The 25,063-nt window shown below is 32.9% G+C and overlaps 3 protein-coding genes across 3 annotated transcripts; 2 read left to right on the top strand and 1 right to left on the bottom strand.

Moving 5' to 3' along the window:
- Positions 1 to 2,099: 2,099 nt before the first annotated feature.
- tmem187 (transmembrane protein 187) lies at positions 2,100 to 5,234 on the top strand. The gene has a single exon (XM_056456723.1). It carries the CDS (start codon positions 2,200 to 2,202, stop codon positions 2,968 to 2,970), a length of 771 nt encoding a protein of 256 aa, XP_056312698.1. The 5' UTR covers positions 2,100 to 2,199; the 3' UTR covers positions 2,971 to 5,234.
- A 223-nt stretch (positions 5,235 to 5,457) lies between these two features.
- si:dkey-9i23.8 (type-1 angiotensin II receptor A) lies at positions 5,458 to 13,489 on the bottom strand. The gene is made up of 7 exons (XM_056456624.1): positions 13,483 to 13,489; positions 13,265 to 13,404; positions 11,643 to 11,832; positions 9,524 to 9,662; positions 9,275 to 9,439; positions 9,112 to 9,190; positions 5,458 to 5,753 (listed from the first exon to the last, which is right to left on the bottom strand). Exons 1-7 carry the CDS (start codon positions 13,487 to 13,489, stop codon positions 5,541 to 5,543), a joined length of 933 nt encoding a protein of 310 aa, XP_056312599.1. The 3' UTR covers positions 5,458 to 5,540.
- Positions 13,490 to 16,847: 3,358 nt separating this feature from the next.
- Positions 16,848 to 24,213, top strand: ndufs8a (NADH:ubiquinone oxidoreductase core subunit S8a). The gene is made up of 7 exons (XM_056456722.1): positions 16,848 to 16,929; positions 19,113 to 19,169; positions 19,272 to 19,337; positions 20,036 to 20,125; positions 20,242 to 20,414; positions 21,188 to 21,316; positions 23,247 to 24,213. Exons 2-7 carry the CDS (start codon positions 19,127 to 19,129, stop codon positions 23,376 to 23,378), a joined length of 633 nt encoding a protein of 210 aa, XP_056312697.1. The 5' UTR covers positions 16,848 to 16,929; positions 19,113 to 19,126; the 3' UTR covers positions 23,379 to 24,213.
- The last annotated feature ends 850 nt before the right edge of the window (positions 24,214 to 25,063 follow it).

Below are 25,063 nucleotides of genomic sequence, written 5' to 3'. Positions count from 1 at the left end.
ATCTGGAAATGGTGAAATCCGGATTTGCCTCTTGTCTCCTTTTAAAAAAGATGTAGCTCCAGTTGGTGTTGATTGTCCTGTCTCTACAGATTTGGTAAGTGTGCGATCAGAGTTCTTTGTTTATGTGTATTCAGATGGCAAAGTTAGTATCGTCAGCAGCACTCTTTCAGTTTTTAAAGACATACCTTAGTCAAAATGATTTAGTTGCTAAATTTACAGTACGTTAATATTGCTACAATATTATGGACTGAAAGATCCGCTGTAAATGATGCTCTCTGAATTTAAACGTATAAACACCTCAATCGAACTTTTACCGTTTGTGTAGGATTTTCGCCGTGTTTGATTTTTGCCGCATTTTATGACAGGATAGTCTGTACAGGCACGGCTGTTTGGTGCTATTCTCTGCACCTATACCGAGTGTCTGCATCTACCGTGCAAAACAGAGGGTTTTTTTGTTCTCCCATTCGGCATGCGGTATCTAAAATTCCATTAAAACAACACTCTTCCAGCAGTTCCTCGCATCCAATATCTTGTTTGTCACGCATGAAATGTTCCTGAATGAAAGTGAAAGTGCCGAACTGCAGTTAAAGTCGACAAATTAAGGATGAAACACCTGAAATGACATGAAACTCTGGAGGAAATGTAAATATTACGGTGACGCAATGACTAATTGAATTATGTGCTATAACATGTAAAACGGGATCATGAAAGGAACATTCAAAAAACAACTCATGTAAACATCGTAATCATATTATTGTCTTATTCAGATTAAAGAAACTAATTTGAATACTGATGTCTATGTAAACATAGTCACTGTCTATCTCCCCTGCGTGTGCTTGTGTTGCCAGTGTGAAAATCGGCTGTAGTGCACATAATGAAACTCCCCTTTTCATGCAAACCCTTTCCTCCTTCGCTACTCGACACTCCCACCTAAACAAAGCTGGACTCGCCCATTTTCCTGACTTTTTTCAAACTAATGGTGTAAAAACACCCTGCTGAGACAGGAGGGGCTTTATGGCCCTTTAAGGATGAACTAATGATGATGTGCCCCTCCAAGTAAAGTCATGACATAATTATACATTAACAGCTCATGAGTTCATATTGGTTACATTTAGCTTAAACTTAAATGTTAATTAATACATTATTAACATGTACTAACAAGTAATTAAGGTGGCTGTTATTCACACATGAACTCATAGGACTCAAGTTGTGGTTAAAGTTAGTTCAGGATTAGTACTCGCCTTAACTTATCATCAATTCACAATAAAATAATGTTTAGGTTACATAATAATACATTATTATTCATATACTGTTATTGTAAAGTGTTACCAACACATGCTTACAGTCACAGGTTAATGGTTAATGCAAGAGCTGTGAATCTGAGACCAATCCAAATCTGCGTAACAGCAGTCCCTGATTGAGCTTTAATTCTGCATGTTCATTATGGCAGTGTTGAATTCTGGATGCTCTGTGTTCAGCAAAGCACAATGTAAAGCTGCTCTGTGAGGAATATTCCATTTATTAATTTTCATTTACATTATTTCATATGTCATTACATCACTTTCAGATCTTTAACATGCATGTTTTTGCATAAAGTCATATTTTAATTTTTAACATTAGGTGTATGTTGTTAGCTCATATTTTAAAGGCATAGTTCACCAAAAAAATGATGATTTCTCTCTATTTGATCGCCCTCAAGTGATTATAAACCTTTATGACTTTCATTTTTTTCTGTTGAACACATTTTGAAGAAAGCTGAAAACCTGTAACAACTTAATTCCGTGGTACAAAAACTACAGAAGCCAATTTTTATGTTTCCAACATTTTTCAAAATATCTTATTTTGTGTTTAATAGAAAAAAAGAAACTCAAACAGGTTTGTGAGAAGTGAAGGATAAGTAAATGATGACAGAATTAAATAATTTTGAGTGAACTAGCTGCATATGGTTATTCATGAGTAAATTTATATTATCAAGTGAAGTGAACGATCTCCCCTCATCTGTGAACACTGTTTAGGGAGCTATCAATCGGCACTACAGCTGCTGTAGCCTACTGCCAACCAATGAAAGGCGCTACTGGCCATCACGTGGTCTAGACTGCGGAAACAACCTTGCATGTACTTTGTCACAGATACTTTTGTACACAATACTCCACGTGTTTTCGTACAGTCGCTGAAACAGAAATCCTAATTCATCTGAAAATGACCCTGTCAGCTGCCGTCCACGTTCTCCTACCCTTCCTGCTTTGCATTGCGCTCGCAAACACTCACATTTTCGACAAAGTTTTGGTGGACGTCAGTTATGATCACTACGCGGAGAAGAAAGTCGACCACCTCCCTGCCTTCCTGGCCATGCCGTTTAACTGCCTGATTAACGTAGGATACATATTATTGGGGATCTATTGGCTCTTGCAGCGGATGCCGGATGATAAGAGCAGCCGAGCGGCTGCCTACAGTAAAGAAGTGTTCGCGCTGATGGCGCTGGCCTACGGGCCGGTGCAATGGATCCGCCTGGCCACCCTGCGGCGCGCGCCCTCCGTCCTGGACCAGTGGTTCACTTTACCTATTTTTGCATGGGTGCTGGTGTGGTGTGAGGTGATTGGTAAGGGCTGGTCTACTCGCTATGCTTTAATTGTGGAGTCGTGCTCTCTGCTCAGCTACGGGCTGTCTCTCCTGCACCCCCGAGGCTTTGAGGCGGCTCTTGGTCTCCACATCGCCTCCGCCGCGTTTACAGGCGCCCGCGCGCAGCTCAGGCACGGAGACTCGGCGTCCATGCGCTACTTCTGCTTGGCTTTGCTCTCCTGCGCTGGTTTCGTGGTTTTGAAGCTTCTGGATCATCATCTCGCCGAGTATTGGATGTTTCAGACTCTCACCGGTCATTTCTGGTCCAAAGTTTGCGACATTCTGCAGTTTCATTACAGTTTTTGTTTTCTCACGCGCCTCAGTGAAAATGCTCACAAACGCTCTTCATAAATGCTCTTGTCTTTTGTGACATTTAATGGGAACAGAGTAATTAGAAGACAATTAACTTTGCATTAACAAATTCTTATTTGCTATTGTCATACCACTGACACATATAGCTATATTATTACATATGTGTAATTATCACTGTGAACACAATCACAAAACCAACGGATTATCATTTTAAAGGGATAGTTCACCCAAAACTGAACATTTCCTCATCCTACTCAAACTCGAGTGATTCTGAACTTGTATTGAACACAAAACGAGATGAAGAATAGGACAGGGGTGTCCAACCTCGGTCCTGGGGGCTGTTCCATAAACCAAGCTTAGAGAAAAAGCCAGGCTTATGTTGGTAAGTCAGGTTTATTAATGGCGGATTCGGTTTCATAAATCAAATTTACTATAGTTCAAACTCAGTTACTCTGGCAACTTATGCTGGTAAACTAGCCTGGTCTGGGGCAGGTTAACTTTCAGGCTAAGTGTTAAGTTCAAGCTTAATCAAGATAATGTTAACATTCACCTGGCGTAACTTGATGCCATTTTAATTCATTTAACCCGGGGTGCTCAACCCTGTTCCTGGAGAACTACTTTCCAACAGAGTTCAGCTCCAACTCTGATCAAACACACCTGAACCAATTAATTAGGACCTGAACAGCACTTGATAATTATAGGCAGGTGTGTTTGATATGGGTTGCAACTGAAATCAGCAGGAAGGTAGATCTCCAGGAACAGGGTTGTGCACCCCTGACTTAACCTCTTAATAATGATTATAGCAAATATATACACCAAACATCTTTAAGAATAGAACGATAATACAAATATACAAGTTATTGCAAATACAAACAAACTACATACATACAAACTAAATTTGATATTTTTTTATGTTTCTGTTGATTTTTTTTTTTTTTTTTTCCTGTTTATTAAAATTTTATTTTATATTTTCCCCCAACATATTAATTTGGGAGTACAAATTTTTGGACTGTGATCTGAGTTTATTTTTTGTTAGTTCCAAATTTTTCTCATATATATATATTCTGTTTTTTAAAATTTACAATTTCCTGTCAGCCTTTTCTCTTGCTTTGTTGTAAGCCGTACAGTTGTTTTTGATTATTATGTTTAAATTATTATGTTTGAACTCAAAAACCAACATCATTTCAGAGCTCCTTCAGTTCTCGTAGTCCATAGTAGCACACACTATAATCAATGCATCTATGCTCGACCTTTAAGGTTTTACGACAGTAACATGCACGAGCAGCTATCTAGATTATTTAAACTGAACTCAGATTAGTTAGATCAAATAATCTTCAACTTGCTGTTATGGAACCAATTTAAGCGTGGACGTTTAGTTCGGCTCACTGAAGTCAGGTTTTCGACTTTAATCCCGCTTTTATGAAACAGCCTCCTGGAGGGCATGCTGAGTTTAGCTCCAACTTGCTTCAACACACCTGCCAGAAAATTTCTAGCATATCTAGTAAACGCTCGAATAGCTGGTTCAGGTGTGTGTGTGTGATTAGGGTTGGAGCTAAACTCTCCAGGACACCGGCCCTCCAGGACTGAGTTTGGAGAAAAAGGAGAAACAAAACTATGGAAGTCAATGGCTGCTTTTTTTTTCCCATCTGCACTCTTCAGTAAATCTTTCTTTATATTCAACAGAAGAAAGAAACAGGTTTTGAACAAATGGTGGATGAGTATGGCAGAATTTTCATTTTTTAGATATACTATTCCTTTAATGATGATCCAAACAGACTGAAACTTTGTAATTAATGTGAAATAATGTAATGATATTCAGGTCAGATTTTATCTGGTTAGCTCAGGCATGGGCAAACTTGATCCTCGAGGGCCGGTGTCCCTGCAGAGTTTTGCTCCAACACTAATCAAACACACCTGAACACCCTAATTAGTGTCTTTAAGATCACTAGAAAGCTACAAGCAGGTGTGTTTGATTAGGGTTGGAGCAAAACTATGCAGGGACACCGGCCCTCCAGGATCGAGTTTGCCCATCCCTGGGTTAGCTTCACAGTATTCTTAACATTTCTGCGGAAATTGAAGTACAAGGTCTACACACAAGTCCTTAGTCAAGAACTTCAACTGTTTGTTGTTTATTTTGGGGTCAAATGTTTGTGTCTCGATCTAATGAGAAAGCAAATTCAGTGGAACTCAAATTATTGTAATTTATTTGTGAAAATAAAATGTCAAAATATCTTTAATTGCCATTCAGCATTTTTATATACAAATTAAACTTCTTATTCTTTAATAAATATATGAGAGAAAAATGATCGTATGGGTAAACAAATGGGTCAACTCTATTGTTTCGAAGGACAAAGTATAAGATTTGTAATAATTAGTATTTTGGGGCTGTTCTGTTATCCTTAAATGACAGTATTTTAATATAAATGAGTATTTTAATAAATGTCAAATGATACTTGTTCTAAAAATGCCTCAAAAACAATGAATGACATGGGTGTCTTTTGTAAATCAATGTCAAAAATGCAGTAATTATTTATTATTTTTTTATTTTATATTGTTAAATATTTTTTGCAGAAACAGAAATCACATATTGTAAAATATGCTAGTAATCCTCAAAGTTCAATCCTTGTAATGCCTGTGAGCACCGGCTCTGGAAAAGTAGCTCTCCTTCTGTGCCACATCAGTATGAGCGCTGCTCGCCGGAAGTCTTTATTTGTGAGGTAGATGAAGGGGTTTAGACAACAGTCCAGATACGCCATTACTGATGACAGTGACCGCAGCCAGCCTGGAGACGGGGACAGATCAAGCCTGCCAAGAAGAACTAGCTAACAGGACAATAATAATGAAAAATTGTTAAGGGGAAAACTTAATCAGTAGAGCCTCTGATATAAAGACTCTTAAAAACACACAGATCAGAAGACTAATAGGTTATAGCAAGCTCTTTTAAAATTTTAATAATTGTACTGTTATCTATATTCATGGTACTGACATTAAGTTTAAGTACTTATTCATTAGCCACTTGTTTATTCTTTTGATACTAGTGCTTATATATTTAAAAATTTAGTAGTACCCAAGAACTAGTATCTTTTTTTAAATGTGCTATCTAAATAAGAACTATTAACTTTTTCAGGGTTCAAACTAAAATTTACTAAAACTTCTAAAGAATAAGAACTATTATCTTTAAAAATGTTCCAGAACCTAAGAACTATTGTCTCATATTTAAAGAATAAAAAACATTTAAAAAAAAAAAAAATATATATATATATATATATATATATATATATATATATATATATATATATATATATATATATATATATATATAATGAATAAGAACTATTATTTTTAATGCAGTATCTAAATAATAACTAATATCTTTTTATTACTATATCTAAAGAATAAGAGCTATTTTTATATTAGGTACTAAGAACTATTATCTTTTCAAATGTACGTACTAGTATCTTAGCAATAGGAAATATTATCTTATGTAGTATCTAAAGGAAAAGAACTATCGTTTTTAATGACTATATCTAAAGAAGAAGAACTATTATCTTTTTAATTACTATAACTGATGAATAAGAACTATTATCTTTTTTATTGACTATATCTAAAGAAGAAGAACTATTATCTTTTTAATGACTATATCTAATGAATAAGAACTATTATCTTTTTTAATGACTATAACTGATGAATAAGAACTATTATCTTTTTTAATGACTATATCTAATGAATAAGAACTATTATCTTTTTTATTGACTATAACTGATGAATAAGAACTATTATCTTTTTAATTACTATAACTGATGAATAAGAACTATTATCTTTTTTATTGACTATATCTAAAGAAGAAGAACTATTATCTTTTTAATGACTATAACTGATGAATAAGAACTATTATCTTTTTAATGACTATATCTAATGAATAAGAACTATTATCTTTTTTATTGACTATATCTAATGAATAAGAACTATTATCTTTTTTTATTGACTATATCTAATGAATAAGAACTATTATCTTTTTTATTGACTATATCTAATGAATAAGAACTATTATCTTTTTTATTGACTATATCTAATGAATAAGAACTATTATCTTTTTTAATGACTATATCTAATGAATAAGAACTATTATCTTTTTTAATGACTATATCTAATGAATGAGAACTATTATCTTTTTTAATGACTATATCTAATGAATGAGAACTATTATCTTTTTTAATGACTATATCTAATGAATAAGAACTATTATCTTTTTTTATTACTATATCTAATGAATAAGAACTATTATCTTTTTTAATGACTATATCTAATGAATAAGAACTATTATCTTTTTTAATGACTATATCTAATGAATAAGAACTATTATCTTTTTTATTGACTATATCTAATGAATAAGAACTATTATCTTTTTTAATGACTATATCTAAAGAAGAACTATTATCTTTTTAATTACTATAACTGATGAATAAGAACTATTATCTTTTTTAATTACTATAACTGATGAATAAGAACTATTATCTTTTTTATTGACTATATCTAAAGAAGAAGAACTATTATCTTTTTAATGACTATATCTAATGAATAAGAACTATTATCTTTTTAATGACTATAACTGATGAATAAGAACTATTATCTTTTTAATTACTATAACTGATGAATAAGAACTATTATGTTTTTATTGACTATATCTAAAGAAGAACTATTATCTTTTTAATGACTATATCTAATGAATAAGAACTATTATCTTTTTTTATTGAATATATCTAATGAATAAGATCTATTATCTTTTTTATTGACTATATCTAATGAATAAGAACTATTATCTTTTTTAATGACTATATCTAATGAAGAAGAACTATTATCTTTTTTAATGACTATAACTGATGAATAAGAACTATTATCTTTTTTATTGACTATAACTGATGAATAAGAACTATTATCTTTTTTAATGACTATCTAATGAAGAAGAACTATTATCTTTTTATTGACTATAACTGATGAATGAGAACTATTATCTTTTTTAATGACTATATCTAATGAATAAGAACTACTATCTTTTTTAATGACTATCTAATGAATAAGAACTATTATCTTTTTTATTGACTATATCTAATGAATAAGAACTATTATCTTTTTTATTGACTATATCTAATGAATAAGAACTATTATCTTTTTTTATTACTATAACTGATGAATAAGAACTATTATCTTTTTTATTACTATAACTGATGAATAAGAACTATTATCTTTTTTAATTACTGTAACTGATGAATAAGAACTATTATCTTTTTTATTACTATAACTGATGAATAAGAACTATTATCTTTTTTATTACTATAACTGATGAATAAGAACTATTATCTTTTTTAATTACTGTAACTGATGAATAAGAACTATTATCTTTTTTATTACTATAACTGATGAATAAGAACTATTATCTTTTTTATTGACTATATCTAATGAATAAGAACTATTATCTTTTTTATTGACTATATCTAATGAATAAGAACTATTATCTTTTTTTATTACTATATCTAATGAATAAGAACTATTATCTTTTTTAATTACTATAACTGATGAATAAGAACTATTATCTTTTTTAATGGTATCTAAAGAATAAGTTGAATAATGTACGGATGTTTCCCAGTACTTGGTTGCAGCTGGAAGGGCATCCACTGTGTAAAACATATGCTGGATAAGTTGGCGGTTCATTCTGCTGTGGCAACCCTTGATGAATAATAATAATAAAGGGACTAAGCTGAAGGTGAATGAAGAATAAGAACTCTAATCTGTAAATAGCTGCAAATAAATAGCTGTAAATAGCTAATCTGTAAATCAGCTGCAACACAGTACTAGGAAACACCCATACACTGTCTCATTAACACACACTCTTATACTATGGCCAGTTTTGTTTACCCAAGTCACCTAAAGCGCATGTCTTTGGGCTGTGGGGGAAACAGGAGCACCCGGAGGAAACCCACGCCAACACAGGGAGAACATGCAAACTCCACACAGAAATGCCAACTGACCCAGCTGGGGCTTCTAGTTGTAAGGCAACAGGGCTAACCACTAAGCTACCATGCCGCTATATTGAAATATACTAACATATAGAAAAAAATAAGATACTAATGTTTTATCAATTATCAATGTTTATCAATGTTGCCATAAACAAGCTCTTCTCACCTCAGAAGCAGCAAATGGAGCGTAACAGAAGAGATAGACGATCACCAGCAGTGGCGTGACTGAGGACAGATCATCCCGACTGCAAACACAACAAATGTGGAAATACACATTGATAAAGCTCCTGAAATCAATTATGCAAACACCCGTGTTCATCGCTTCTGACCTGCTGGAGTTTTTCCTGTAGCCTGCACACGTGAGGATGGAGCAGGAGAGGATGAGGAGGAGCGGGACGAAGATGGAGATGGAGAAAGCACAGAGGATGTAAACCAGCATGTCTGAATAGCTGCTCTCCCAGAAGACTGCGCACAGCATTTCGGCCGAATCATACCTGAACATCACATCATCATGTACAGTTTATTGTCATCATGGATGCATCAATATTTTAATATAGTTTATTATACGTCTAGCTCACTTTATCCAGTTATAAACTACTGGCACTGCTCCAAATATGGCTCCAGTAGCCCATGATGCTGCACATGCTATCGCCATGACAACAGACAGTCTGGTGCCTTTAGATGGGATGTCCATAAACCTCTGAACACAGAGCAGAGCTGAGGACAAGGAAGACAATGTAAAGAAATAAAAATATGAATTAATTTAAATACAAAAGGAGACCCTCATTAAATATTGACAAACCTTTATTAATTTATGAAATAAGAAAAAAACAAGCTGAGGACAAATGATGATTTAATTGTGAGCAAACAAGGAGTGTAGAAAACTCCTATTATTAGTAGAAAATATTAGTATTATTGGGACAATTTGTCTACTAAAAATGTATAATAAACGTGTACCTTTTAAAATAACATAAATTTTATTATTAATTATATTTACAAAAATCCCAGAATAATCCCAAACCGAGGACAAGAGATGACATTGTGATTATATCTTTAAATCATTCATATTTGACAATATTTTAGGGCACGATTAAAGCTACTTAATTCTCTGAATATTTTTAAATAACCTTTTAAATATTTTTTAAAAGGCATTTCTTAACCCTGCTAAATCTTTACTAAAATGTTTATATGCTCTCACAGGCCACTTTATTAGGTACACCTTACTAGTACCGTGTTGGACCCCCTTTTGCCTTCAGAGCTGCCTTAATCCTTCGTGGCATAGATTCAACAAGGTACTAGAAATATTCCTCAGAGATTTTTGGCCATATTGACATCATAGCATCATGCATAGATTTGTCGGCTGCACATCCATGACGCGAATCTCTTGTTCCACCACATCCCAAAGGTGCTCTATTGGATTGAGTTCTGGTGACTGTGAAGGCCATTTAAGTACAGTGAACTCACTGTCATGTTCAAGAAACCAGTCTGAGATGATTCACGCCTTGACATGGCGCGTTCTCCTGCTGGAAGTAGCAATCAGAAGATGAGTACACTGTGGTCACAAAGGGATGGTTATGGTCAGCAACAATTTTCATGTAGATTGTGGCCAATTGGTATTAATGGGCACGAAGTGTGCCAAGAAAATATCCCCCACACAATTACACCATCACTAGCAGCCTAAACTGTTGATACAAGGTAGGATGGTTCAATGCTTTCATGTTGTTGACGCTAAATTCTGACACTACCATCTGAATGTCGCAGCAGAAATCGAGACTCATCAGACCAGGCAACGTTTTTCCAATCTTCTATTGTTCAATTTTGGTGAGCCTGTGCCAATTGTACCCTCAGTTTCCTGTACTTAGCTAACAGGAGTGGCACCCAGTGTGGTCCTCTGCTGCTGTAGCCCATCTGCCTCAAGGTGTGACATGTTGTGCATTCAGAAAGGCTCTTCTTCATACCTCGGTTGTAACGAGTGGTTATTTGAGTTACTGTTTCCTTTCTATCAGCTTGAACCAGTTTGGCCATTCTCCACTGACCTCTGGCATCAACAAAGCATTTGCGCCCACAGAACTGCCGCTTACTGGATATTTTATCTCAATCTGACCATTCTCTGTTGTGCGTGAAAATCCTAGTAGATCAGCAGTTTCTGAAATACAGCCTGTCTGGCCTCAACAACCATGCCACGTTCAAAGTCAATTAAATTACCTTTCTTCACCTTTCTGATGCTCGGTTTGAACTGCAGCAGATTGTCTTGACCATGTCTACATGCCTAAATGCATTGAGTTGCTGCCATGTGATTGGCTGATTAGAAATTTGCGTTAACGATCATTTGGACAGGTGTACCTAATAAAGTGGCCGATGAGTTTATACTGTATATATTAGATTTCATGCTGCAGGACTATTTAATCACTACATTCTCAGAAATAGAGGTTCACTTTTGTCCCTTTAAGGTAGCCTATACTGTGATGTACACATACTTTTTAGGTATTCATCTGTTCTATCAGAAAGTAATAGAGAGGTATCTGAGAGTGTATATCAGAATATATCCTGTGTTCAGTGCACCTGCTTGCAGCCATTGAGTGTGTACAAAGGGGTGTTTATTTGTTCCTTATTGCTAATCACAAAGGAAGCAGTGTTTGTTTAGACATGCATCCCACAGAAGTAATGAACACTTGAGTCCACAGTTCAGTGTCGTACCTAAGCTCCCAATGGAGGAGGTGATGAAGGTGAACTTCAGCAGACTCACCACCTCACACCACGGTGAAACCTGACCGGCGCTTAGCACTGATAACAGAGAGCCGCAGATGATGAGGACAGAGCACAAGAAATCCGAGAGCGTGAGACTGAAGAGCGGCAGCCAGTAACGGCACTCAAAATGCTCTTTACACTGTAGGAAAAAAAGCAACATCAGTAAACGAAAGCATTGATCTGTGAATCTTTCTAGATGAAGGCGATACACTGCAGGTGAACACATCCAATGTTGATATTTCTTCAGTTTAAGAAAATACAAAATACAATTTTGAGTGCTTCTTCTGCACTGTTAGAACTTGCCGCAATTTTACAGTTATTTACTACAAAAATGCCTGGTAAAATACCACATACATTTTTTACAGTTCCCTACTGTAATATGCACTGCATTGTGGGTAATTTCAAAACTTTTACAGTGACTTACTGCATATTATGAATTAGTGGTATTCTGCTGTAATCACAGTAATCAAGTAATGCTACTGTAGTTGAAGACAAAAATGATACTGTTAAGGAAAATTTTGAATATATTAAATGCAATAGTAAATATAAAAAATAACGGTTTTGTTATGTAAATTGTGAATAAATTACAGTAAAAGTACTGTAAAAAATTGGTATTCTGTAAAACTAAGATGTGCTAAGGGGTCTTTTACCATAAAAAGAAGATGTGGTGAGGTTGTTTTACTGTAAAATGAAATTGCGGTAGGGCTTCTGCTACTGTAAAAAACATTTACTTGTAAGTTACTGTAAAGTGCTGCCAGTATAAGCAACCAAAAAATAAAATAAAATGTCTAACAGCGTGTGTCACTTTAATATTCAGTATGCTGTAAAAAATGTCGGTGATTTCAACGGTAAAAAACTGTTCCCTGTAGAGGTTTCTTTAATAATATGGTAATTAACCGTAAACTGACTTTCCAAGAATTCCCTGCATGAGACTTCACATTTCTGCCCTTTTTTGTTGACTTGATGTTCTTTTTAGAGATGTACATTAAACACTGATGGACATAAGAGTTTTGTGTCATTTTGATTTCTTTGATCTTCAATACGGTTTCTACTTTATCTTAAAAAATAAACTTCTGGACACCAGTTTTCTACCATAAATTTGTAGATTGTAGACAAGTGTAGATTTCTTTTAGAATTTATTTCCTAAAATGAGTTTTTATTCTGCACTGAATCAATACATCTCCACTTAAATTAAACTGTACTTTAATTCATGTCTATATTCTGAAGCTTTTTACAGTGGAATTTGTTCATATATAATTTAACTGATTACATACATTTTATCCTACACAAAAGACAGGAAAAAAGAAAATCTAATTTTGTTAACTATAGAGTGATAAAAAACCCTCGCTTATGTGTCATTTAATGTTCTGAGTTTTGTGCTAGAAATGTATGAAGATCAACACATATTTGACTAAATAGTGCCTTATTTTCATATTTAAACATTTACATCTACACAATTTACAAAAAATCTGTTGCAATTCTCAAAGTAACTAATCAGCTGAGTATGGTGCTAATTTTGTAACCTTATTGACCTGCAGTGTCTTGTCTTCTAAATGATACAATAATCTTACCACAACTTTGATTATTAAAACCAGCGCGTTTCCCAACACACCAAATACCATCTCAATGGTGAGAATAGGAGCGAGCAAAGACTTCTCAAAGGCAGACAAGAAACTCTCCTCTGATTCCGCTGTGTTATTTGAAGTGTTCACTGGAAGGAATATAAATAATTAGGAATCTTCCTGAATTAACATGCGAACAGGAAACAATTCTGACGTTAAATACTTACTAATCATATTTTCTACATTTGCTAATATAATTTTAAAATCAGATTTGTTTCTATTTTTATTATTTAATGCACTGTGAACTAAAAGTAACAAAAATGAAAAATAAATATTATTAAATAAGCAAATATATATTGCAAAATTTGACATTATAATAAATTATTACCTTCATATTTTTAAAAAGCAAATAAAATAAAGGAACAATTGAATACATAAATAATAAAAAATAATAATAAATAAATAAAAAAATAAATGTTAATTTCTGAATACTATTTTCTACATTTAATACTACAATTTTAAAATAAAAATTGTATTTTTTAATCTACTGTTAGCTAAAATGAACAAAATTGAGTAAAATAATTTCATTAAAAAAACATGAAGGTTGTTGCAAATATATATTGCTAACAGTTAATGTTAACTAATGCATAAGAAATTTGACCTTATAATAAATTATTGCCTTCAAATATTTTAAAAAGCAAATAAAATGAAACAAATAGTTGAATAATTAAACAAACAAACACATTTTTGTGATACATTTTACATTTTATAATACAATGTTAATACAATTTAAACAGTTTTTAATGCACTGTGAGAGCTAAAATGATCAAAACAGAGCAATTCTTTTAATTCAATAACATAAAGGTTATTATTATCTAAAATTAATAACATTGAGTGAAATAATTTTATTAAAAACATGAAGGTTAAGCAATGTTGCAAATATACACTGCTAACATATAATGTTAACCAATGCCCTTGATAACAGTTTTAGCCTATTTAAAATATTACTTTCATGTGTTTTAGAAAAGCAAATTAATATTATTAAATTAATTAAATATTAAATAAATGAATAAATGTACATTTCTTAATGCTAATTTCTACATTTAATAATACAATTATAATTATAATAATATAAATAATTGTAATTTTTAATGTATTTTTTTAAACCGAGCAAAAATTTTGTTAAATAACATAAATATTAAGCAATGTTGCAAATATATATTGCTAATAGAAAATGTTAACTAATGCAACATTAAAAAAGTTAGCTTTATTATAAAATATTACCTTCATATGACTTAAAAAGCAAATAAAATAAATGAATAATTGAATGGTTTAATAAACAAACTAATAAATGTTAAATATTAATGCTAAATTTTACATTTAATAATTAAATTTTAATACAAATGAAACATTTTTAATGCACTGTGAGAGCTAAAATGAACAAAACTGAGCAACTGTTTTGATTAAATATAAACATTAGAGTTAAGCAATATATACATTGTTTACAGATAATGTTAACTAAAGCCCTTCATAACAATTTTACCCTATTTAAAATATTACTTTCATGTGGTTTAGAGAAGCAAAAATGATTAATTAATAAATAAATAAATAAATAAATAATCTGTTTAATGAATTTCATTTTTATTTTTCGCTGATTTAAAGTTGTATAGTAGTCTTAAAAATGGAAGTTCTATTATTTTTATTTATTTATTCAATTACATTGGAAAATTTGTCTTTTTTTAATCTTGTTTGTATGCTTTTATTGTTATAACGTTCTCTAGTGTATGTATCTCAGCCATCTAACATTACAACAAAAAAGACGCAAACAAAATTAAAAAAAGATACATTTTCCAATGTAATTGAATAAATAAATATAATTAATAGAACATTAGCTTAAAACAAGGAATGTAAAAGTAAAAACATGATATTGAAACATTTAATAAGCTACAATAAATGAAACGACATATAATATCATTCACAGAGCATCACAGGGAATTCTATAAAGTAAAGCTGCTTGACTTACTTTGTCACCAAAGCAGAGATCTGACTATAATCCTGTCAGTTATCAAAAAGAAAGCTTCACATTGGGTTGTTTGGTGGAAATGTGATACTGAGAGCACTGAAGTCTGTGATTACGTGGAGACCGACGTCACTGTTTTCTTCAATTAAATTTATCCTGCTTCATTAAGCTTTGACCATAAAACACCTATTCAGCTTTTTTCACAGTACAGCATCAATGACTGATTATAGCAGAGCATTAAAGGGCACCTATGATGAAAATCATCTTTTGTAAGCTGTTTGGGCAGAACTGTGTGTAGGTATAGTGTGTTCACAGTCATATTGGAGTGAAATACAGTTGAAGTTTATTTTTTTCCCAATTTTTGTTTAACGGAGAGAAGATTTTTTTCAGCACATTTCTAAACATAATAGTTTTAATAACTCATTTCTAATAACTGATTTATTTTATCTTTGCCATGATGACAGTAAATAATACTTGACTAGATATTTTTCAAGATACTTCTATACTTCTTAAAGTGACATTTAAAGGCTTAACTAGGTTAATTAGGTCAACTAGGCAGGTTAGGGTAATTAGGCAGGTTATTGTATAACGATGGTTTGTTCTGTAGACTGAAAAAAATTAGCTTAAAGGGGCTAATAATTTTTGTTCAAGCTGAAATAAAATAAATAAGAAAAATATTATCAGACATACTGTGAAAATTTCCTTGCTCTGTTAAACATCATTTGGGAAATATTTTAAAAAGAAAAAAATCAAATGGGGGCTAATAATACTGACTTCAGCTGTAAATACAATAAGTCTCTTTTAAAATTTCCTGACGTTAAAATAGGATCCAAATCACTCCCATTTTGAGGCCCTCCGTAACGTGACGTAGGAGTCTGTTTCCCTGCATATCAAATTGATTGACAGCTGCGTATTAACATGTCTTCATAGCAACATGTTTAATATACACAAGACAGGACAATATGCGCAAAGCGACTGGGATTAAAAGATCTGTTCAGTGCTCTGCGATCATCAATCATCATCAAAAGTGATCAAGAATAAGTTTTACAAGTTTAAAATGTTTTAAATCGATTTTACCATCTTTATCACCACAGCTGCATGTCAGTACAATTGTAAAAGAAGACCTAAAATCCCGGGTTGTGGACGTTAAATCAGGTTTATTTTGTACATTAAGATAATGGATATCCATACAGCAGTGGATATTAACGTTTATCCTGTCACATTTGCCCTGTAAAACAGTGCAAATTTAAGCGGGGAGAACTAGCATTAAAGGAAACAAAAACAGCTACAATATGCTCAGAGCTGAAAATTACAATTCACTTAAAGTTACTTTACGTGTAACTGATTTCTCTCATGGCCTATCTGACGTTATAACAACACAAAGACGCAAACAAGATTTAAAACAGAGACGAATTTTCCAATGTAATTGAATTAAGTCTTATTACCCTGTTACGTACTATTTTAGTTGACTTGTTGTTTTATGTATTTAAAACAGTTGTTTTAATTTTTAATATGTGTTTAATGTTTGCGTGAGGGAAGAAAGTGTGAACTCTTATTTTGTTAAAAAAAAAAAAAGCTCACTTCCGGCGTTCTGCATGTGCATTTCCTCAGTCGTCCGCTGTTCTGGTTGAGAAGGCCAAATAGCGAGTGTCCGGTGAGTGAGAGCTCATTTTTTAAACTCGCTGCATTCGTGGTCAGTTCTTTGACTTAAACACTGACCGCGTTATGTGGGAGCGACATATTTATTGACATATTAAGCGGGAAAACATTGCTATAAGGGTTCGGTAAAGAATAGCAGTGTAGTCATTGAAAGTCCTTGAGGAATCAGCCTGTGGCTAATCTAACGTTACTACAAACACTGCATGCCCGACATTTAACCTCGAATAAATAGCTTTAATTTATAGATAATTATGCAATTATAAAGTATGTATATGTACATTGATGTCTTAATTAAAATGTGGTGAATAAATGTTTGGAAAGCTAATCTGTCGTGTAAAACGGACATACTGGAGTTTGTGTCCTAAAACACCTGCTATAGTACTACAGTCAGACAGTCGCTTTATGCATTGTAACGGACGGATTGCATGTATATGTATATGTCTTGTGCTAATATTAACCACGTTTTATGTATTTGATGCCTCGCGTTACCGGCGGAACCAATGCCTTGGGATTTTGTTTACTTTTTTTAACGGAAGTCAATCATGACGCACGTTTTATCGTAACAGCCGATTTTCAAATCACTGCAAGCAAAGAGCTTAAAATGGGTACTTTTTTATTATTCACAGGTGTAACTTTTTGGGGGGAAAAATCCAATTCTGGCTATTTTATAATTGACAATAAGTCATATATTTTATCTTTAATGGGCATAAAAAACAAAAAGTTTTTTAAAAGTCAAAAACGACTTTCAATTTATGACCTTATATAATTTCCCCAAAAACATTTGATTATGTTGTTATTTTTACATCTTACAAGGTAAATACTTTATTCATAAACATAATTTTGCGAAGCGTATTTTATTTTATTAGAATGGAAACTTTGAGAAAGTTTGTAATGCAAATCAATAACAAAAAAATGACTTGATGTTAGATTTCATGGAGGATTGTTTTCTGGTACTGATCCCCCGCTGTAGTCGATGATTGTGTCCAAATTCTGTTTAATTTTTGTTTAAATAAAAAACTTGTTTTTATTTTATTATTATTTCTGGAAGTGCTTTTTTGATCTTATTGTAACAGTCTTGGATATAGTTCGTGTCTGAATTTGTATTAATACTTTGTGTAACGTTTCAATGCTTTCAAAAAAAAGGTGAGTAGGGTAAATAAATAATTATTAATGAATATTACTGTACTTCTCCACTGGATTGAGTAACCTTACATTAATAACTGCAAACTTTTTTGTTATTACACGTTTTTAAAATGTAATGTTAAAATATTTAAATGAGGCATGAATTTTCATACACTTCTAGCACAAAAAAAAATCCAAACACTAAATGTAGTTTTGTTCCAGATTATTTTTTTTGTTTATTTTTTTTGCTTCGTTAGACTCAAACGTTTTTACAGAGGGCATTTTGGGGATATATTTTAGTTTTTTATTTATTCAATAACGTGAACATCCAGAATTATTATAATTTTTAAATTAAATGTATAAAAACCAGATTTAGAAATTATTTATAAACTCGCCCCCTGTAAAGAAAAAACAAAACTTCAGAATATAGAAATGAATAAAACTGGGATTTTTGGTGGATGTAAGTGGATATTTATTGATTCGTGAAGGAGCAAAAAAAAGATTCGCCTTTAAAAATGTGTAATTATAGAAATCTATTCTACAGATACAAATTGGTGTAAAAAAAGAAGCCTAGAAACGTGTTGAGGTAAAGTTGGTTTTAATATTCGCACATTCGTTCAGTGACAACTCGTGACACGCTCCCTATATTGTTTACCACGCTACTTTGAATATTCAGTATATCATACTGAATATTAATCCAAAATCACATGAAAATATGACTTGTACATTTGCACTAAATAATTAGTTTGACTGTGAACAATGTTGTGCTTTGCTGGTCATTGGCTGTTAATATGATTTCACCATTTAGTATTAGCAAAGAATACTTTTCTGAAATTATATTAAGGAGAAAGTCTGAATGTGTGACTATAAAACCAACTTTACCTCAATTAGAAACAAGGGAATTTAGTATGTTGTCCTGGGAAAAATTCCCAAAATCTCACAATTAACGTGCATGAAATTCATGCCCTAAATGACAATGATACTAAAGTTATTGCAAATTAAGGTGTTTAAAATGCATCAGTAGATGTATAACATTCTTGTCTCTCTTGCTCACAGTGCACTTCACTGAGATGTCGGCGGCATTACGTGTGGTCTACACTGCTTCAAGGCCAGGTGGGTTTATGATTTATTACAACTTTTGGTACATCTATACATGATATCGAGATACAGCCTTGGCTCTTTCTTAAGTGATTATGTTGTTTTCTTACTCTGTAGGGTCGTTTCTGGCCTGTCAGAATCTTGTACGTCCTTTCAGCCTATCGGCGCACAGAGCAGGGATTAGTAAGTATCTCATGGTGCCAAAACTGAAGCTGGTACAAATGGTGACAGAAGTGAACTATTACTTTACATTTGTGTATGAAACTGTGGTTATTGGTGTTTTTCAAAAAATGTAAATGCTACCAGCATTTTAAAAGTCATAAAAACACACACATAAGAAAATGAATACTCATGAATCTTGATCCTGTTATTAAGCAAATCGATTTGTTTGTGAAAGATACTGGACATTGTTTACACCATTATTACCTTTAATCCATTGATAATGTACAGTTTCTTGTACAAACCAATTGTTTTGTGTCATTTATGTGTCGTGAACATCCAGATCTGTGGTTTAAAAGTTTTCTGTAACACTTTACTTGAAGAGAGTGTTCATAAGCCTGTCATGACACTTTTATAATCATGACATGGCACACATTAGGATTATAAAGGAGATTTGATGCATGCTGTCCACTCTTTCCTCTAGGACTTTTTCCAGCTGTGTGTGTGTGTGCGTGCGTGCGTGCGTGCGTGCGTGCGTGCGTGCGTGTGTATGTATGTATGTATGTATGTATGTATGTATGTATGTATGTATGTATACATATGTATATATATATATATATATATATATATGTGTGTGTGTGTGTATACATGTATTTAAATTTTTCTTTTTGAACGAACTAATCCTTTAATATAATTATATCTATTCCTTTTTCTTTGCGCAGAGTATGTCAATAATCAGGAGGAAGGCACAGACTGGAAGTCCGTCACGGACCGTGCAGCTCAGACTCTTCTGTTGACAGAGCTGCTCAGAGGTCAGTGAACAACATCAGACTTTTATCATATATGAAGCACTTTGATAAAGTCTTCAAGCTAATGATCCTGATAGCTTTTAAAAACTCAGCACCACTTGATGTTTGTTTTGGTTCAGGTATGGCAATGGCCGTTAGCTATCTTTTCCGTGAACCTGCCACAATCAACTACCCATTCGAGAAGGGCCCTCTGTCGCCCCGTTTCCGTGGTGAACATGCGCTGCGCAGGTACCCATCGGGAGAAGAGCGCTGCATCGCATGTAAACTCTGTGAGGCCATTTGCCCAGCCCAGGTAAATCATCATTCTGATTATAACAGGTGATTTTGTTTATGTATTAATTGTCTTTAGTGTCTGATTTAATCAGTGCTGTGCTGCATCTATTTGGCCATGCTGTATGTCAAATTTATGCCAGTCTCAATGTATGTAAAATTAGCTCTACTTTTTCTTTATTTTAAAAAAGAAGATTCCTAGTGCACAATAGCTTAGACGATGTTGGGTTTGGTACAATGTTTATATCTGTATATATGTTTATATTTTCTATGTACATCTGTACAATGTATATACGTTTCTTTGTGGCCATATATATATATATATATATATATATATATATATATATATATATATATATATATATATATATATATATATTATCTGAGACAAATTAAAACAAGCCTATAGATGCTCATTATAAGTGGACATGGCAACGCTATGCTATGGTTAGGACAGTCAATTAACACAAAATATATAAAACACAAAAATGTGATGATTGCATAGTTTTAATTGTAATATAATGTACTTTTTTAAATATATTTTTCAAATCAGCCATTGTTATGCATGTGTTATAATTATATTATTGATAAATTGTGTGAAATATATATAACCTTTATATCAGCCATAGACCTTCTACTCACCAAGATATCGCTGTTGGCGTTGGCCATTTAAAAAGAATCAATAACGCTTGACTACTAATTCTTATATGCCATGGCACTGAAAGGACATTTAATTGCATATGTGAATAATAAAAGTATTGTCTGAACAGTGATGACAGTATTTTTCTCTTTTAGGCTATCACTATTGAGGCTGAACCGCGTGCTGACGGCAGCAGGAGAACAACACGCTATGATATAGACATGACCAAATGCATTTACTGTGGCTTCTGTCAGGAGGCCTGTCCTGTGGACGCTATTGTAGAGGTCAGCAATTTATTTATTCACATTAGTTAGAAACATTTACTATTTATGATTGCTATTTTTATAGAAACTGTGGTATAAATGACGAAATGTGATATTAATTTTTCAGGACATCTTTGTTTTTTTAATAGAAATCTTGTGTAACATTATGGACATATTTATTGTTACTTTATGATCCATTAATGCACACATAAAATCATTAATTTCTGAAATTAAGCAGACTTTTGAATGTATCTGATATGCAATGTGCATTAAATGTGAATTATTAATGTGCATTATGTGTGCACTATTATAATTAGTGTGCACTATTAATATTAAATATGCTATTAACTAACCTACCAATAACTGTTAAGCTCATTTATTTAATTCATGCATAGATATTTACATTAGATGTCGCCTACGCTGTTGTTGTCTATTGAAAAGAATGCGTTAATAAAGCTGCCATTTTAGTACAGGGTAGCGCTCCTTTACAAATAAATGAGAGACCAAGGTGCAGTGTAGGACTGGCCATCCAGAGCCAGAGATATTGACACGTATATTCATATGTCTTTGATCAGGAGTTTTCCCCATGGTCAGTATCCAAATGAGCAGTTCCATGCAAATGTCAACCTTGCCATGAAAAAAATTAAGTTATTAATTTTTAGATTAAGTTAAAAATTTCGCCAAAACAGCGACACCGTTTCTGCATTTTTTTATGCAAGCAAGTATTTAACAGTGCTTTAAAAATGCTGAAAAAAGTATGTGTTAATGTTTTAACCAATTATATTACCAAAATCACACAAGAGGTAATTATACATCTGTCACATTCATAATGGAGATATGTCACATCCATAACGAAGCTGTTTCTTCATTAATGCAAAAAATGTCAAATAAATAAAATCAATTATTTTTGTTCTATAGAGAACCAAGTTTTATCCTTTTGATTATTATTGTTTCTTTTGGGTTGTGCAGTTTAATACACAGAATTTCTACAAAGTATATTGCATACTGTACACTGGCTAACTTTTTTTGTCACATCCATAACGCATGCTTATTTTCCATATTTAATATATAAAAAACGTTTACAGATTGATATTTTTCTGCTCCCATAACTCTGTGGCTAGTTGTTTTGGAAAATATAAACTGTTGTTTCAATATAATGTTAACATATGCTTTCTATGTGAATTTATGTTTTGAGATTTTACTGCAAATGTCACATCCATAATGCTGGAATCGCTCAAATATTTTTTTTAAATTATGAAAATTATAATTTTACATCACTTTTCTACATTGCCGACAAAGAGCGTTTGTTTGTGTGCATGGAAATGAATTTTCCTCCCTCCCTCTTAAATTTGATTTAATCCGTGTCCTGAAACTCTCCTGCTTTCACTTCTAATGCTAACGGAGGGAGCGATTCGTTTGTGAATGAATCCCCATTATGAACGACTCATTCACTTAGTTTACAATATTACAAGTTTTTAGCACCGCAGCATCTTATCATATTTCATTTACATTGTTTGCTGATTTTATTCAACAATATTAGCACAAGCTGAGAATTTAGTTCAAGATGGTGCTACTTTCCTTATGATCAGTGCAGTAAGTGACTGTTGTCATCAATACTTGTTCAGCACAAAAGTATGTAACATAAAAATGTAAAAAAAACGTAATCTTACCTATGAAATGTTCTGCCTTTGTGCTTTGTTTTCTTTGTATGCTCGTTACTACACCCGTACACAGCGCATAAGTCCAGCATCTTCACATTGGCTTTGCAGTTGACTAGTGCGGTTCAATGACATTTGTCCTGGGAGCACTGTACAAATGTACAAATTCATGCTTTTAAACCAACATCTGCATATTTACTCTTTCATTCTTATTCTGCACAATATCACAATATATATGTAACTAATGATATATCATATTTACATTAATGTTTACCTTTCTTTCTACATCTTAGGGCCCCAACTTTGAGTTCTCCACAGAGACCCATGAGGAACTGCTTTATAATAAAGAGAAACTCCTCAACAATGGAGACAAGTGGGAGGCTGAGATCGCTGCCAACATCCAGGCTGACTTTCTCTACAGATAAACATGCTTCACGGACTGCCTCGTCTCAGCACTGACAATATAAGCAGCATCATGTTCTCTCACCAATAATCGCAGTGTTTCAGTGGCATAAGGTAGATTTACTTTTCAGGGACTTTTGAAGATGCACACTTTGCTTTATTTCAATGTGAGCAGACACTTAGATGCTCAGTTCTGGTATTAAAAGGATAGTTCACCTAAACAATGAACATTTTGTCATCGTTTGCTCATCCTCTAAAGGTGTTTGAGTTTCTTTATTCTAGTGAACACAAAATGGGATCATTTGAATAATGTTGTAAACCGATAACCATTGACTTCCAATTGTTCTTCCTTCTATGGATGGCAATGGTTGCCAGTTTCCAACATTCTTTAAGATATATTATTTTGTTTTCAACTGAAAAAAGAACTGTATAAAGCCTTGGAAGCACCTGAGGGTGAGTAGAGTGAGTACATCTTCATTTTTGGATGAACTATCCCTTTAAGCAGCCTTAAAGTAGTGCATCACATGGAGATATTTCATCATCGCATGGTAAACTGTGTAATAAGCAACATCAAATGGCAGGATAACCACTATAATGATGCCCTACTTTAAGGCAGATGTTACATTCTCATTTTATGGCAGTCGATCCATCCTCTCCACTTTTCTTCCTTCTTCATTTCATATTTTGACCATCCGGTTGATTTAAATGAAGAGTTGTAACAAACAAAAGCACTTCAAGTGTGTTGAATTTATCTCACATTATATCCTTACTGGTAAAACATTTTATTTGTCCTTGTGAGAACTGTACAAAGACTAAATAATTGTGGACCGTATATAATAAATTATCGCTCTGTCCAAATGGTTTTTGTCTTTTCTTGTAACACAACTCTGGGAATAGTTTGAACAGCTTCATATTAGCAATATACTGTATATCCTGGGGCGGATTTAACCAATAAGCGAGGTAAGCGGCCGCTTAGGGCCCGAGGAAATCTGGGGGCCCCTATTACATATCTAGAAGTATAAATTTTAATATAATATCATTATAATAATGTAATTTTATGTATTATAATATTACAAAATATGGAGCATTCCAGCAGTCAAATTTTTAAAAATATATATATTTATTATTTTTAGTTGTAAATTCATTTTAAGAAAACTAATCTTTTAAAATGTTGAAAAGAAGATTGAGTGATATTTTTAAAAAAAATAAAACCAACAATATAAATAAATATTCAATAAAAGTTGAAGCTTGAATTGCTTGGGGCCCCAAAACCACTAAATTCGTCCCAGTGTATATCTCTTTTAGGAAATCAGTGTTCTTGGCCAATTATTATCTGAATCACATAATAATAATAATTCCTTGTTGTCTGATAATTTTACATCTTAAAAAGTGAATTGTTGTCGGCGCCAATATAGTGGTTAGTGCATCAACACAGCACCATGGTGCTCACGGCAACCCGAGTTCAATTCCCAGCTCAAGGTCCTTTGCCGATCCTTCCCCTATCTCTACTCCCCACACTTTCCTGTCTGTAAAATCTCTACTGTCCTATCCCAATAAAGGTGAAAACCCCTAAAATAATTATATTAAAACAGTGAATTGTTTAAAAAAAGTTCTGCACTTTAAAAGTCCTCAAACCCACTTCCAAGCATGTTGGAATGCAGGAATTAGGTTGTTTCAAACATTTAAAAAAAGGGACCACCAGGGGACT

This window comes from Danio aesculapii, chromosome 1, assembly GCF_903798145.1.
Source record: "Danio aesculapii chromosome 1, fDanAes4.1, whole genome shotgun sequence".
Classification (NCBI taxonomy): Eukaryota; Metazoa; Chordata; class Actinopteri; order Cypriniformes; family Danionidae; genus Danio; species Danio aesculapii.
Note: the sequence above shows the minus strand (reverse complement) of the source record. Positions and strands in the feature narration are given on the sequence as shown.

What these genes read in the sequence shown, in the direction of transcription:
- tmem187 (XM_056456723.1), top strand. Translation starts at nt 2,200, where the DNA reads ATGACCCTGTCAGCTGCCGTCCACGTTCTCCTACCCTTCCTGCTTTGC.
- si:dkey-9i23.8 (XM_056456624.1), bottom strand. An exon ending in GTAGTTTATAACTGGATAAA is followed by an intron (nt 9,440 to 9,523) that starts GTGAGCTAGACG and finishes TGTGATGTTCAG; the next exon opens with GTATGATTCGGCCGAAATGC. An exon ending in TACAGGAAAAACTCCAGCAG is followed by an intron (nt 9,191 to 9,274) that starts GTCAGAAGCGAT and finishes TTGTGTTTGCAG; the next exon opens with TCGGGATGATCTGTCCTCAG.
- ndufs8a (XM_056456722.1), top strand. Translation starts at nt 19,127, where the DNA reads ATGTCGGCGGCATTACGTGTGGTCTACACTGCTTCAAGGCCAG. An exon ending in CTACACTGCTTCAAGGCCAG is followed by an intron (nt 19,170 to 19,271) that starts GTGGGTTTATGA and finishes CTTACTCTGTAG; the next exon opens with GGTCGTTTCTGGCCTGTCAG. An exon ending in CTGTGGACGCTATTGTAGAG is followed by an intron (nt 21,317 to 23,246) that starts GTCAGCAATTTA and finishes TCTACATCTTAG; the next exon opens with GGCCCCAACTTTGAGTTCTC.